Source organism: Scaptodrosophila lebanonensis, unplaced genomic scaffold (genome assembly GCF_003285725.1).
Source record: "Scaptodrosophila lebanonensis strain 11010-0011.00,11010-0021.00 unplaced genomic scaffold, SlebRS2 tig00000085-arrow-pilon, whole genome shotgun sequence".
In the NCBI taxonomy this organism is placed as follows: domain Eukaryota; kingdom Metazoa; phylum Arthropoda; class Insecta; order Diptera; family Drosophilidae; genus Scaptodrosophila; species Scaptodrosophila lebanonensis.
The window spans coordinates 1,681,883-1,697,731 of record NW_022060564.1 but is presented as its reverse complement, the minus strand read 5'-3'; the positions used below and the strand labels follow the sequence as shown (position 1 = coordinate 1,697,731).

The following is a 15,849-nucleotide window of genomic DNA, read 5'->3' as shown; positions in this document are numbered from 1 at the left end:
TATGTATGTATGTATGTAGCTCTAGACGTTGGTAATTTGTAATGAATTCTAATGTCCTGCTGTAAACACTTTTTTGTGCCTTTTGGGGTCAGCATTTATTTTTGTGAGCTGCCATAATCATAAAATTGACAGTGTACAGGACACATTGTTTGCACATTCCTAGAACATGGCTGCTCTGCACTGCACTCACAGGAGTCCTTTATGTTGCGCACTAGGACTTATATTACCTTCGGGTGCATTTTACAACTCTGGCACCGCCACAACAACATGTTTGTCTTACTCGTCATCGTCCGTTTGCGTCTCCATCTGTCCATATAATAATTTAATTTAGCTCAAATAAATTGCGACTTCAAGCGAAAAGCCCCAAATGCCAGTACAGCATAGTTTCGCGCTCACACACACGCACACATACACACACACAGAGGAGAGACACACACGCCAACTCGAGTGCTTCAAACTTTGACCAAACTTCCAGGCAACTCACTCAAATTAAAGTCCATTTCTGGAGTCAACTGCCAATTTGCACTGAAGAGTGTGCCAAAAGAAAAAAAAACTAAACTAATAACATTGCATGCAAATAAACATGGCAATAAGCGTGAGGAGCCGAGCACGAAAGTCGTTAAAAGCAGGTCGGGTTAAGTGGTTCAGAGGAGACAGTAAGTTTTTGATTAGGCTTTACAACGATTTAAGTGCGCTACACAAATCAGAATATTACAACTTAAAAAAGGGCATTATTTTGATTCAAAAAATATATACTTTTTAAATAATAAATATTTCTTAAAAACTTAATTGCGCAAAATCGAACGCATTTCGGCTAAGGTCATTTAAAATTTGATCAGCTAGAAGTGGGGAAAAAATAGATATGATCGGAATAATCAAAATATGTAACAGGACAAATTAAACCCGATAGTTGTTGAGGCCTTACAACAATTTAAGTGCGCTACACAGATCAAAATATTATAATTAACATAAAAAAGAGCCTGCTTTTGATTCACAAAAAATTTCCTATTTAAATATACATATCTCTTAGAAGCAAAAGAATTTAAATTCCGGATAATTGAATGCATTTTCAGCTATTTAAATGATCAGAATAATCAGAAATGTAATAGAACAAATCAAAGTCGATTGTTTGTTGATTGTTAGGTATTATAAATGGCTTTTTTCTGAAGAATATACCTTTTAACTATTTATCTCTTAATCTGTACTCGAGCCCTAAGTTAACGCCTTAATACATTAATAGATACATATATGAGCATAACAGTTTGTATATATAAATGGATTATCAGATTATTTTAATGTAGTATGTGTTCTAATATATATTCAAGGTATGTTTGTATTTTAAATACATATTTGATTTAGGAAAGTCTATCGGTGTTAATTAGATATTATTGTTATTAGATTTCTCCTTCCTAGGCTTTTCTAGCTTATAAGATTCTTTTTATAATTTTTATATATTTTCCTCCTATGTCCACCGTCAATGTTTGTTGACAAAAATAAAATAAATAAATAAAAGATACCCTATAACTACTGTATATTTCCCAACAGTATATATCACTTTATCTAAACATACGATTATGTACCATCTGCGTTTGTAGGGATCATAATTTTCAATGAATACTTTGATATAACTTTAAATGCTATTCCAGAATTTGGCACACTTTTGTATGCATTCTATTCGATATCTTTGTATTTAAACTGTTCTATCAAAACCATTATACCAAGCACCGACAATATAGCGCACTTTAGCTGCGATTTCGACTGCAAAACTTCGTTGCAACAACAAAATTGTGGCACTGATTGCTCAAATACACAGCCATTGAGACACAGACATAAGTACAAGCTCATGCATAGTACACACACACACACTTATATAAACACACACACACACAGACACACACATGCAAATTCCAACTCGCATACGAATTTCGCACAGTCGTCGAAAAGTTTTGTCATTAACGTTCGTTTGGTGACCCCCTCCTCCTCCCCATTCCCTCCATCGCTCTCTTTATCAGATTGTCTATGCCTCTCCCCAGCTAGTTCGCTCGCTCGCTAGTTCTGTCTGTTATTTTATGTTTTCTTGTACTTTTGGGTCTCAGCGAATGCAAAAATGACGACTTGCAGGGAAGACAGACGCACACACACGCAGACACACACACAACGGACGGACAAACTAAATAATGTTATTACAACAACAATAAAATTAAAACTTATCTGTCTGCCTCTTCGTTGCATATGGCGAGCGAGAAGTAGAATGAGATAGAGAGAGAGGGAGGGAGAGAGAGAGAGAGAGAGAGAGAGAGAGCAGAACGCCGCGTCGCACAAGTTGCAATTAATTTCATTTAGTTTTTTGCCACACGGCATTTTGTATTGTCGGGGGTTTGGGTTTCGGTTTAGTTTTGGAACAAGATTGGGGTTCTGCTATTGTTTTTTTTTTTGTCTTTTTCTACTTTTTTTCAACAACGAGAGTTGACTAAATGGGAAAAGTTTGAAGCTGGCACAAAAGTCTTGGACTTGCCGGCAAGACAAATGAAAACGAGAGACAAAAGGGCAGTTGGACTAGAAGTAGCGTAGCTAGAGTGCCCGAGAGAGGGCATCAAGGAGCAACTTAGAGAGAAGTCCAGAGAGCGAGAGGTGATGGACCGCATGCAAAAATATTGTGCGCAGCTTTGTAGGGTACATGTATGTGTGTGTGTGGTTTGCCTGGCATTTCAATTTATGAGGCGAAACGCACGGCCGAACACCACCAAGCCACTAAGCGTGAACATATGCATGAACTTAGACAGAGATGGCATATGTTTTAGAGCAAGAAAAGGAAACAAAAAACACTCACACACACACACATAAAACTTTGTGTATAAGGAATTGAATTTTGTGGCATCTTTTGTTTAATTCGTTGGGTTAAACTTTTGCACTTGAGCTACGGCAGGCACGTAAAATAACGCTTAAGAAGTTTCACGTGTAGTGCTTTAAATAGGAGATCATGCTGGCGTTTAATGTGAAGGTACCCTACAGATGATACACCCTTCAGCTGCAGCATCAGGAACAAGATTGCTTCAAAAATAATACAAAAATTTGACTATATTTGTTGAGGCATTCAATATGTGACAACAAATTTCTATCTGGCCTGTTTCCATTTAGAATTTGTTTTCAAAAGTAGCAAAATAGGTAGCATTCCGAGAGAGGATTATTTACATTTACAGTGAAAAGTCTCTTAATGGAACAAAAGTTGGCCGACGGTGATTGTCCGGCCAAGAGAGTTTTCACTATATATGGTTCCAAATGAGTCCAAAACATTTATAATGGTCAGATAAAGCATACAAGAGAAATAAGATTATTTATAAATCAAGTAATTCACGTGATGCAGTCATAATAGTAAAATTATTTTTTGCATGATTCGGAAAATGTTAAAATAAAACTTTTTAAACTGTTTGACTATTACACAAAATAATCTAAAAGCTTAAAAAATCTAATATATAGACATCTGTGGGCAAAAAACAGCTGAATTCGTAAATTTGAAGGGATTCGCCTATTTATTTTCCAGCCATAGTTGCATATTTATTTTACGATTACAAGTTTGCCAGAACATGTTAAAGTAATTCGTTTTTGAAGAAATATTGATAACGGAAACAGATATTTTTATCTTAAAAATATATAAAGATTTATTATTGTGTTATCTTAAAAACATTTTATGTGATCTTTTTATCTTAAATATATATAAAGATATATTTTTGTGTTATCTTAACAACATTTTAGGTGATGGTTACGAATTGAACTAGCAGGATGATTAAGTTTTGTAACAAATAAAATAAGAGATAGAATCTATAAATTGGTGAAAAATTGTACAGCTGTCGTTCTTTTCGTTCTTCGCTCAGACTTTTGAAACGTATTAATAACCTTTTTTTAAAGCAATGCCCTAGCATCTGTGCAATAAAAAATCAGAGAGTTTTCAATCATGAATATCAGCTGCGAAGGGCTCAAAATGTTTCGTGCTTCAAGCTACCCAGGCTATAGGAAAGTTTGTAAGAAGGGGTGTGTGTGGTGTTTACTGCTTGCTACGTTTTACTGTTTAATGACCAGAAATTAACACCAAGGGTTTCCTCTTCTTTTCATTTCACTCGCAGATGTTCCGGACATTGTGTGTCAGGACTATGCAGAGCCTCACATGCAGGAGCTGCTGCCCAACGGAACACTGAGCACAGCAGTCGCACGCAATTCTTTGAATGCAGCCGTTGGCGCCACCGCAGGACCACCACCGGTGCCACCACCACCGGAGAAATATTACGCAGCCACACCAATTGGTAACAGCAAGCCCAGTACCATGCCCACGGCCGGCTCTCAAAGCAGCGGCTCACTCAGTCTCAGCTCCTCGACCGGGGCGGCCACCACGCCCACGGGAGGCAGCGGCACCGGCAAACCCCATCATTACAATTTGGATATAAGCGCTAATTTTGCCGACATCAACGAGGAGCAGGCCAATTGCCAAGTGCAGGAGTTTCCGCGCCAATCTCTGGTCATCGTCGAGAAGCTCGGCACTGGCGTTTTTGGTGAACTGCATTTGTGCGAGACAAATGTGTTGGGGTAAGCTACAACAGCCTACAACCACCGTCCACCCACTTACCACACTCTAACCACTCAACGGCTGTTGGCCACTTGTTTTGCTTTAATCGTGTTTGACGTTTGACGGGGATGGTAGACGGCGCACCGAGCTACTTCATGGGTAGCATGTGTGCCACTGTTTGTGGCACAAAAATGCACTTTCTGTTCGGTCCGCAATTTTAGGGCAGGCCAAAATAGGCTGCTCTCGACCCGGATTGCTGTTGCATTTCAGCCACTAGGGTTGCAGGTTGTTTTGTAACTTATGGCCAGCATTGTGGTTCAAATTCAAGCGGTTAATCATCCGACGCGCAATAATGGTGTATTATTGTTTAATAAACTGCTGTTTTGTTTCAAAGTAGGTGTTCCATGCAAAGTTGATGCTATTTGATATTCTCACATAAGAAAATGGAAACATATTTAGCCAACTCCGAGAACATCTCTGTCCACAAACGGACAGGCTATTAAACCTTTTATTCATTCGTATTTTATTACAATTATGTAAAAGTCAGAGAAAAAGTATACTTAACTTAGTATACAAACAAGAGAGAACACTACAGTCGAGCAAGCCCGACAGTGTAATACCCTGTACCCAGGTAAACTTCCGTCACTGAGTTATATGCGCCCATAGCAGCAACAAAAAGAGGAAGAAGAAGAGCGAACTTGTTGCTGCAGTTTGTGGGGGTTGTACTGGCGAGAATTTGTTTCGCTAATAACTTTTCTTAGAATTGACCGAATTGAATAAAATTTTGAACAACAGTAGACAATTATATATAAATTATGTGTGCAAAGTTTGGTTTAGGTAGCATTTGAAATGTGGACGCTATTGACGAAATTCTGTAGCGGGGGAAGGGGGGGAAAATTAAAAAAAAAAAAAATAAACTCGTCCTTACTCGGACCTAGGAGAATCTGGATGCCAACTTTGGTTATTCTAGCTTTCATAGTTTCTGAGATCCTCGCGTTCATCCAGACGGACGGACAGACGGACGGACATGTCTAGATCGATTTCTCTCGTCATGCTGATCAAGAATATATATACTTTATGGGGTCGGAGATGCTTCCTTCTGTATGTTACATACTTTGCACAAACCTAATATACCCTTTTTACCCTACGGGTACAGGGTATAAAAAGTTTGAAAAGTCAGCTTAGCTGAAAAATATTTATACCAAGACCAAAAATCGTATTTAATATGCGTTGAAAAATCTTGATTTCAGACTGCTTTTGGCCCGTTTTTAGTCTCGATCAATAAAAATAAGGCTTGATCTAGGCACACTTTAGTGGATTGTGTACTTGAGTTTTGAAGTACGATTCGAAACAGAGTAGCAGTAGCGAATAACAATTAAAATTCATTTCAGTAATCCAAGTTGTTATTAAATATTAGGAAGGGATTGCTCTTTCTTAATAAATTTATGTATTTTTATGAGAACAAGAAATAAGAAATTACAAAATAAATTGTTTAATTGCTGTATTTAAAAGCACTTATTCAAGAGCTCCTGCTTTGGAGTATTTATATATATTCTTAGATGCCAGAGCTTTATTCTTTTTTGCCAACTATTTACCATATCAGAGAGCTTACACTGGGTTCGTAATCTTGCAACAGCTCTCTCGTATAAAACGGTGCTCTCTACGAACACTTTAGTCAAAATTAAAGAAAACAGTTTTCTTTAAGTAACGAAGTATGGACGTGGAGTTGTTAAGTTCTCGTGGTGGCATTATGCCATAAGTCTTCTTTTTGCAATTGCAGACCGCAGCAAAAAGTACAGATGTTGGCAGACAGAAAATCAAAAATTCGTATAACAATAGTTGACAATGACAGAAACCGCAATACTTTAATATATAGTATAGTATAACCAACCAACCATCCAAACGCACACTCTCATTCTCCACTTTGGCAGCAGCGCATCAAACAGTTAGATGAAAAGGCATAAAGCAAACGAAACAGATACGACAACAACCTGCCGGCAGGTTCTGAAGAGTGCTTCTATAGTAGATATATCGCTGTGTCTGCGGTAACAATAATAACAACAACAACTGCATCAGAAGCAGCAGCAGCCGCAGCAGAAGCAACAACAAAGAACAGATCACACACATGCATAAAGAAGGGGTGAGAGGAGGGGACAGATGGGGGAAGGGGGAGAGCAGCCACAAAAAAGCTTATCAGAAATTCCATTATGAAAACTTTAACCGAAAACCCCGAACCGAAACGCAGTTTGGTTTTTGTCAACGTCAACAGCTACAGCAACAACAATAACAATAATAACAACAACAAGAAACGGGTAGCATTGGGTGTCATGCTGACAGCAGCAACAACAACAACAATAACAACAAGTTGGGGTTTTCGTTGTTACCTTTGATTTCATTTTTGTCGTTTAATTGAAGCTTTTTATTACACATAATGTATGAAGGTATGTCTGTATCTGTTGGTTTCATTGCAGCCAACATTTTGTCTCATGCAGCAAATGTTTTTATTTCTGCTACGTACTTGTACTTCTTCCTCTGCTTCGTCTGCAGTCTGGCCAACTGCAGTACAACGTGGCGTATGCGTAACATTTGATTTTATACGTCTATTATAATTTTCCTCTGTGGTCTATGACAATAAAGTCCATCTGTTGTCTGATAACTGTCCATCCAGCTGTCTATTAATATTTTATCAGACTGTCGCACTTCATAGGACGGATAAGGTGCCACACCCATACATACATACCCATGCCCATGCACACACCTACTCTTCGCATGCTAGCCACAAAAGGAGTTGCAGAAAAAGGGAGCCAAATTATTGGCATATACGATCAGCACTTCAATATAACCAAACGAACTCTAGATGTGTGCCCATGTGTGTGTGTGTGTATATATGTGTTAATTGTTTTACATACATTTGTCTGGGCTGTCTGCCTTTCTGCCTGTCTATCTCGAGGTATCCCAGCTCATATAGATACTGCAGCTATATGCACACGGACGTATACGTAATACGTTTTGTGGCTTTCAAACCGCAAAACTATTAAAGCAAGCAGGCAAATCGAATTGTTACGGAACGTATCCAATTGCAGGGTGGTCAGAACTACATATATACATATACACTCGTACATTCTTATGCACGAATGAGGACCATAGGCATTGTTGAGCCAGTTTAATTGATTTTTGACCCAAGGAAGAGTTAAGTTGTCATAGCAATTTAAAAGAAGGAGTGCCATAAGATAATGGCATTTGTACTCCTATGTACTTGTATGTGTATAAGGCAAATTATAAGGTACATGCATATTCAATAAGAAAAACTAATGCTCGCATGTGCAAATTGTTGCATTTGCAGTAGATACCAGTTTTATTGTGTATTTTTTATTAAAATACTGGAAGGAAATTCCCTCTTCTCCTTCCAAAGAAAAATATCAATCTAACTTAAAGCACAAATTAATTTGAAAATCAAATCCCAATCTTAAAGGGGCTTTTTGTTTGTGAAAGAAAGATGCAGTAATTTGTATTGCTTTTGATTCCCCCCGTTTATATGTTATTTTATTTGATGATATGTCGTTTATCCTATATGTTTTTGAATTTATCAACGAATGCAGAGGCTAAATCACATACTTCTTCTAAAAATATGTATGTCCAATTTTGAATTAGTTTGTAGATAATTTACTTTGGTAATCGTGACGAAAAAATATTTATTCTGCATCAATATTTAATGACAGACTTAACTAAAAGCATTGCTTTTTTAATAAAAATGAGTACTAAAGGCTAGACATGTGTTTACTTCTTTGCATATTTTGTTGAAGTACGAATACGTTTAGAAGTGTTTGCATATTTATTTTTCTCATTATCGTTATTGTTCAAATTCCTATATTTGTACTTATTTATTTCTTATGAAATGAATTAAATAATTGTCATATTTATTCAACATCAATTGTATAATCTTTCTCATCCACAAACGTCTGGGCAGGAAGGCAACTCATTCTTACGAATTAAACACCAAATCGCACGATAGCTTGTGGGCGTGACTGGCAATGATGCAGACAATAGAAATTTTCATTAATGTATTTATTTACTTAGCTATCCGTTGCTGTTAGCCTAATTATAGGTAGCCATAACCAATGGCAGCAATTGTGTTATTATTTTATTTGTTTTATTGCTTTATTTGCCGCAATATCTAGCATTGCCTTTCTCACACAACGAGTAAAGCAAATTAAAAGCACTTTGAAAATGTAGCAGCACGAAGTTAGCAACGGAACAAAACATGGATTATTATAATAACAAGAGTACAATTAAAGTATTTCATACAACGAATTTATAATCAAAAGCAAATACAAAATGAATAAAGGTTTTAAAGCAACTACTTATTTCTGGATATATACTCCATTCAGCTCTTACAAAGCATCAAATTAATTGGTGATATATGTTTTTCAATTAAACGCGCACATATTCTACACACAACGTTTAGAACAAGCGATCAGGCTATGCGGAAAAATGGAAACCAATAAAGCGTTTATGAGTAACTAACAAATTACAAAAGCCAAGCTTAAACATTTAGACAAGAAGGTGAAAAAGAAACAATAGTAATAATAATAACTTAAGCAGAAGTAATACTTTACCAAATTAAAGAGTGAGATAATTTTCAAAACAAGCTTTAATTGGGTTGTTCCTAAAAATATTTTTTCTTTTTCTTTACACTTATTTTATTATCAACATTTTATATTTTCTTCCCAAACAGAGCCACTCTGGTGGCCGTCGCCACACTTCGTCCCGGTGCCAGCGATCATTTGCGCAAAGAGTTTCGCTCAAAGGCCAAACAGCTGGCTCGTCTAAACGATCCGAATGTGGCACGGCTAGTGGGCGCTTGTTTGCGAGACGAGCCCATCTGCATAGTACAGGACTATTCCAATTGTCTGGGAGACTTGAATCAATTTCTGCAGGAACATGTGGCCGAAACCAGCGGCCTGATGGCGAATAAGAGCTTGAGGTAAGCCAGCAACCCCAGTGTGAAAATTGAACTTGGCATCTAATGTGTTGTCTTTGCGATATGCTGTGTCTTTTACTGTCTTTTTTTTCCCAACGCTACTTTACTGCGTGCGTTTTTATCGTGTTTCCTGTACCGACGCCATTTGCCGACGCTACACTTCCGGTCTCGTGTTCAATGATTACGACGATCCACCACCAACATGCGCAAACGGATGTAAAAACTTCGTTAACTTTGCTTCTGCTGCTGCTGCTGCTGCTGCTGCTGCTGTTGCCGCCACGGGGTTGCCGCCTGCACGCGAAAACTTTTCAAATTCTCATTTGACGTTGGCATCTTCCGCTTGCTTCCGCCTTTTGGTAGCTATGGCTGCTTAGTGTACATTGCCACACAAATTGCATCGGGCATGAAACATTTGGAGCAAATGAATTTCGTACATCGGGATCTGGCAACAAGGTAAGTGCCAAGAATGTTACACTCTCAAAAATTACTGGGTGGAATTTGGAACACGTTTGAAACTACCTTTGCAAATTTTGGCTATCTTCATATCATATTTTCCGAGGCAAATATTAATTAAACATTTAGTGAAGAATTTGAACATTGAAGATTTAAGTGTCCATTGAATTATATAGTTTTATGCAGGATTAAATGAATCGGTAAAATAACATCGTTATCATATCGTTGAGTATCGATGGGCCTTCGGAATAAAATGTTCATAAGTTCCAGCGCCTAACTGGCACTGTTTTGTTTGGAAAAAGTTTTATAACAAAAAAACAAAAGAAACTCGCATTAATTTTAGGTCTCAATACTTATATTAAACAATTTAACGTTTTATTATATTTTAATCTTTTTTTGCATTAAATAACTAACATAAAATAGATAATTGTAGAAATAATCTACAACATTTTCATTAAAATAAAAACATAATAGGTAAAATAATTTAAAAACTTCTTAGCTTCCACACGGTAGTGGATCTGTTTTAGACAAATTAGTAGAAACTATAAACAGTGTTCTCTGACTATACAAAATGTAGATGTTCATAGTAAGAAAGTGCTGTTTTGCAATGATTTTTATTAAAAAGGGTATTTTAACAACCATCTTTAAATCGTAATAAACGGATATTTCAATGAGGTTATATTTAGAAATACATTAAAAATTTGTGTTAAATTCATGAATTTTTTGAAAATCTCTAGACAATGTAGCAAGTGACGTTTTATTATTATATGCTGAAAAGTGTAGAAGAACAAATAAATAGGGTTTTAAAAAGTAGTTCTAACAACGATGATGTAGAATTCACCCCGCGATTTTATGAGCAGCAGAACTGTCTGCTAATTTGAAACAGAAATGTTGTTAACTTCTGCAATTAACAAATATTTACCAATAATTGAGCAAAAAGTTTGTTATGGAATAAAAAAGCCATTAGAAATATTAATTCTAACTTAAATTTGTGAGGGAAATTAAAAATAATATCCAAACATTTCAGCCAACCAATTACCACAAAGAATATAATTGATATTATGAGCCCTAACTTGACTGCTTTAGCAAAGTTCTAATTTACTTCTCTTCGTTACTCAATACATCTTTGTTACTAATTTATCAAGGTTATATTTCTAATTGTAATTTATGGAATAAATATTTCCATATTTGATTGACGAAACAAAGTTCATATTCACATTTCCAATTACAAGCGAATTTTCGGAGTACGTCCCTAGTGTGACTGTTTTTTTTTTCGAGTGCAACTGTTTGCTTTGATGACAGCGAATAGCAACCCTAGTTTGAATTTAATGCTGTGTCATAGCTGCAAATTAACTTGGAGGTTGGGTGATTCTCCACGAGAAACTTTTTAAATTTTGTACTGCAATCCCTATGGGTGCTACCTTTGTTCAAAGCTGTCCACTCGTAGTTATTTTAAGAACATTTTCCTCAAGTTACTTTAACGAAATTTGTGAGCATAACACCATAAACTAATAATACACCATCAATGCCTAACAACAAGCACACGATCACGCTCACCCACACCTGCGGCTACTAACAAAAAAAAAAAAAAAGCGAAGAGCGTAATTGAATATGGCGCTGGTGCTTCAGCCACTGTGGCTGCTGTTCGCTCCTTCGCTCCATCTGAACATTTTCGCATAAAATGTAATCAATTAAAATTAATTTGCTAATGAAAATGTCACCAACAACGACAACGAGTAGCTCCAAAGATGTTGACAACAATGGGTCTCAGCCATGTCGTCGTACCATTTATGAGTAAATTTCTCTTCTTTTTTTTGCTGCTTATATAAATGAATGACAGAAATTGTTTGTGCTGTTGTTGTTGTTGTCGCCAGCGTCCCCCATTCTGGTCGACTGTTGTTGTCGTCGTCATAACAAATCAATAATGGTGTAGCATGTTACATGGCTTAGTTTATTGCATAAATGGCAATTCCGAGAATATGCCTTTGAAATCCAATAAGAAATTGCCATTTTTGGGCACGCAACTGTCAAATACAATGGCCGTTTGCTAGCCAGAGTTTTTGGCTAACGCCCACCCACGCCCCACCCTCACCCCCTCATCCACCTTCGAGCGCCGCCCACATTGCACAGCACAATGCAATGAAAAGGTAAGCAAAAATATCACATGACAACAATTTGGGCTACGCGGCATATACGTTATGAGAAATTTCTGTGTTTTATTATTATTCGGTGTTTTTTATTTTTCGGTTCGGGCTTGCACTAAAATTTGTTTTGAATCGAACAACAATTGCAGCCATAAATTGTTCATGACAATGCGGCGTATGTGCAATATTCTTGGCAATATATTTTGCTCACATTGCTCATACGCCATGCAATATTTCTTACAATAACAGCTACAGAGCAAGCTGGCTACTGGCTACTAGATTAAATTTGTTTTGACATCAAGTCTATCGACACAAGATATCGATTTGTCAGACATAATTTGCGTCTTTGAAAATATTGAAAAATATTTGTCAGGCACATACTGCATATTAAGGTATGGCTTTGCAAATAGTAGAGTTTTGTATGCAAAAGAAATATTTATTAATTAAAGAACGCTAACATATTTCAAACCTTTGAGCAGAGATTTTAAATTAAATTGTGAAAATAAGAAAGTTATTATTCTTTTATTTACTAAAACGTTTTCGCTAAAGCTCGATGGTTTTTTTTAAAGTTGAGAAAATTCTTGAAAGCTACTCCATGGCTTAACAATTGAAAGTTGAAATTCTTCATAGCCGGCATAAGAAGAAGATTGAATAGAAAATCAATGACCGTATTAATATGCAATATTGTATATATAAAGAAATATAATTTAAACATTATTACATAAACTATCAAAAAATTTTTAAAGCGTATTCACTCCAGTGAATTAATAATTAAAGCACACACTTATTTACATTGGGTAGGGGAAAAGGATATCGATTTCAGTTACCTTATTTTTAACTTTAATTCCAAATAGTATATTCAACAAATTTTGGAAAAAATATTTTAAAAATAAACAGAAGACTTTTTTAGGGGAATATAAGTAACAAAATTTGATGTACAAAGAGTTGCAATATGAGTATAAGTTATCAAAGTTTAGCATCAAAAATTAGTAACTTATTATAAACTTAATGAAAAGAAAAATCAATCTATGTTACGATATGTATTATAATTATATTTCTAAATAGCTTCCTTAGTTTGTTTTCAATTGAAAATATAAATGAAATAAAATGAAAATATTGAAAAATATTTGTCAGGCACATACTGCATATTAAGGTATGGCTTTGCAAATAGTAGAGTTTTTTATGCAAAAGAAATATTTATTAATTAAAGAACGCTGGTTCTAACATATTTCAAACCTTTGAGCAGAGATTTTAAATTAAATTGTGATAATAAGAAAGTTATTATTCTTTTATTTACTAAAACATTTTCGCTAAAGCTCGATGGTTATTTTTAAAGTTGAGAAAATTCTTTAAAGCTACTACATGGCTTAACAATTGAAAGTTGAAATTCTTCATAGCCGGCATAAGAAGAAGATTGAATAGAAAATCAATGACCGTATTAATATGCAATATTGTATATATAAAGAAGTAATATTTAAACATTATTACATAAACTATCAAAAAAATTTTAAAGCGTATTCACTCCAGTGAATTAATAATTAAAGCACAATGTAAATAAGTTTACATTGGGTAGGGGAAAAGGATATCGATTTCTGTTACTTTATTTTTAACTTTAATTCCAAATATATTCAACAAAATTGGAAAACAATTTTTCAAAATAAACAGAAGACTTTTTAGGGGAATATAAGTAACAAAATTTGATGTACAAAGAGTTGCAATATGAGTATAAGTTATCAAAGTTTAGCATCAAAAATTAGTAACTTATTATAAACTTAATGAAAAGAAAAATCAACCTATGTTACGATATGTATTATAATTATATTTCTAAATAGCTTCCTTAGTTTGTTTTCAATTGAAAATATAAATTAGGCTCAAACATGATAAACATTACCAAATTAACCGCAGCATTTAAATAATTTACATTTCTTGTTGCTCCTTTTGTTGCTGCTGCTGATGTTTATTTTCTATCATATACTATGCGTGTGATCACAGCAATCTGAATTAAAAATGGCAACCAATAAGTAAACATTTTAATTAAACAAAAATTTTCAATTAATTCCCATTGCAAATATTTTTATGCAAACATTTATTTCTTACTTTAAATCAATAGAGCTGGCTAAAACACATTTTCTCTAACAATTACACAAGTAAAGATAAAGGTCGCAATGCAAATACTATTCTCAGCCACATAACCAAGTCAGCTTCCCATACGAGTATATGCAACGTATTGTTTGATTTAACATTCTACCTAGACAATAAACAGAAAATAGCAACAAAACCACAGTATTGGTGCAAACAGTGGGCTTCATGGAATTTGCTGAGCCAGTGAATGATATTTGCCCAATGCAGAGCAAAGAGTTGGCGTTGGTAGCAGCCCAGCTTGATATTAGTTAAATTTCCCAACACCCCCGCCCACATGGCCCCCACTGTCGAGTAGTTTTTGGCCACAAGCCAAATTTGCACAAATTTCCCCGTACTGCCAGTCCTCCCAGTCCTACCAGTCCTGCCAGTCCAGCCTGTTGTGGCTTGTCACTGCCAGCGCCCAGAAATACAAATTGTTGGGCTAATGCTGTGCAAAGTCGCTGAAGGCCGCCACTTTGGCTAGCCACACTGGACTTTGTACGTCAACGAACCCCACTAGTCGATGGACAGTGTGACAAAACTTAAATGAAAAAAATATCTATGAATTCAAACTTAAGACCACTAGGTTATTGTTGGTTTTTTCTTTCAAAGTAAAATAAAAACAAAATCGTCCTCTAGAAATTGTTAAAATGAAAACAATGATCTATGAATTCGAACTAATAACCACCAGCTTTTTCTGGAGTTTTTCAAAGTACTTTAATTAGAAGTCAGCTTAGTGTAAAAAACCATTGCTTTTATTTACAAAAATAAACATATTTGAAGGACTCGAAAATGGGTTATAAAATCTTGCAAAGTTATACAAATTGTTTTTATAACAGAATTTTTTGGTTTTAGCTCACTCTAAATTAAGTTAACCAAACCCAAAGAAGATTGTTTATTTATTATGAGACAAGATAAAATAATAGACGCTATTGGAGCGGGGGACAATCAAATGAAACTAAACGTTAAGTTCATCATGTTTTGAAAATGTAAAGGATTTTTCTTAATTTTATGTTATTGTTTGCGATTGATTAGTACAAATATCTGAAGGATACACCCATGATTTTTTGCCTAATTTGTACACCAATTTACTTTTCGCACATATGCTAAACAAAATCAATTGTCTGCCAATGAGTTGTTTAGATTTCACACTGTGCTGTGGTCACTATTTAAGTTTTATACTTAACTAATGTGTTTTTGGGGTTTGGCGGCTCCTCAGCCACTGCTGCTGATCCTGCTGCCATTCCTGCTCCTATTCCTGTTTCTGGTGCAGCTGCAAACAGCTGACGTATGCAGACCGCGAAAGCGGCAAAAAAGAAAATGCTCGGCACCACAAAAAGGAAATTTGCTAAGCACACAAGAACGACAGACGCAAATACCGACACAGACACACACCTACACAATCGTTTGTACGTGTATGCTAGTATGTGTGTTTGTGTGTAGTCATCAGGAAGCGGAATTGTCTTTGCTCAGTATTTTATGTTTTTAGTTACTTTTGTTTTGGACACGCCCTCACATGTTCTGCCAGACAAACTGCCTTTCCTGGCGTACGGAAATAAGTTTATTGCTGTTGTAAATATTGTAAAATGTTT

The 15,849-nt window shown here is 35.6% G+C and overlaps 1 protein-coding gene across 1 annotated transcript in view; it reads left to right on the top strand.

Annotated features, from left to right (window-relative positions):
* Nucleotides 1–15,849, top strand: part of LOC115626555 (discoidin domain-containing receptor 2) — a 137,524-nt gene that overhangs the window by 61,822 nt on the left and 59,853 nt on the right. The window contains exons 12-14 of the mRNA XM_030521933.1: nucleotides 4,122–4,578; nucleotides 9,294–9,542; nucleotides 9,900–9,992. Coding sequence (XP_030377793.1) covers nucleotides 4,122–4,578; nucleotides 9,294–9,542; nucleotides 9,900–9,992 — 799 coding nt within the window. The remainder of the gene's footprint in view (nucleotides 1–4,121; nucleotides 4,579–9,293; nucleotides 9,543–9,899; nucleotides 9,993–15,849) is intronic.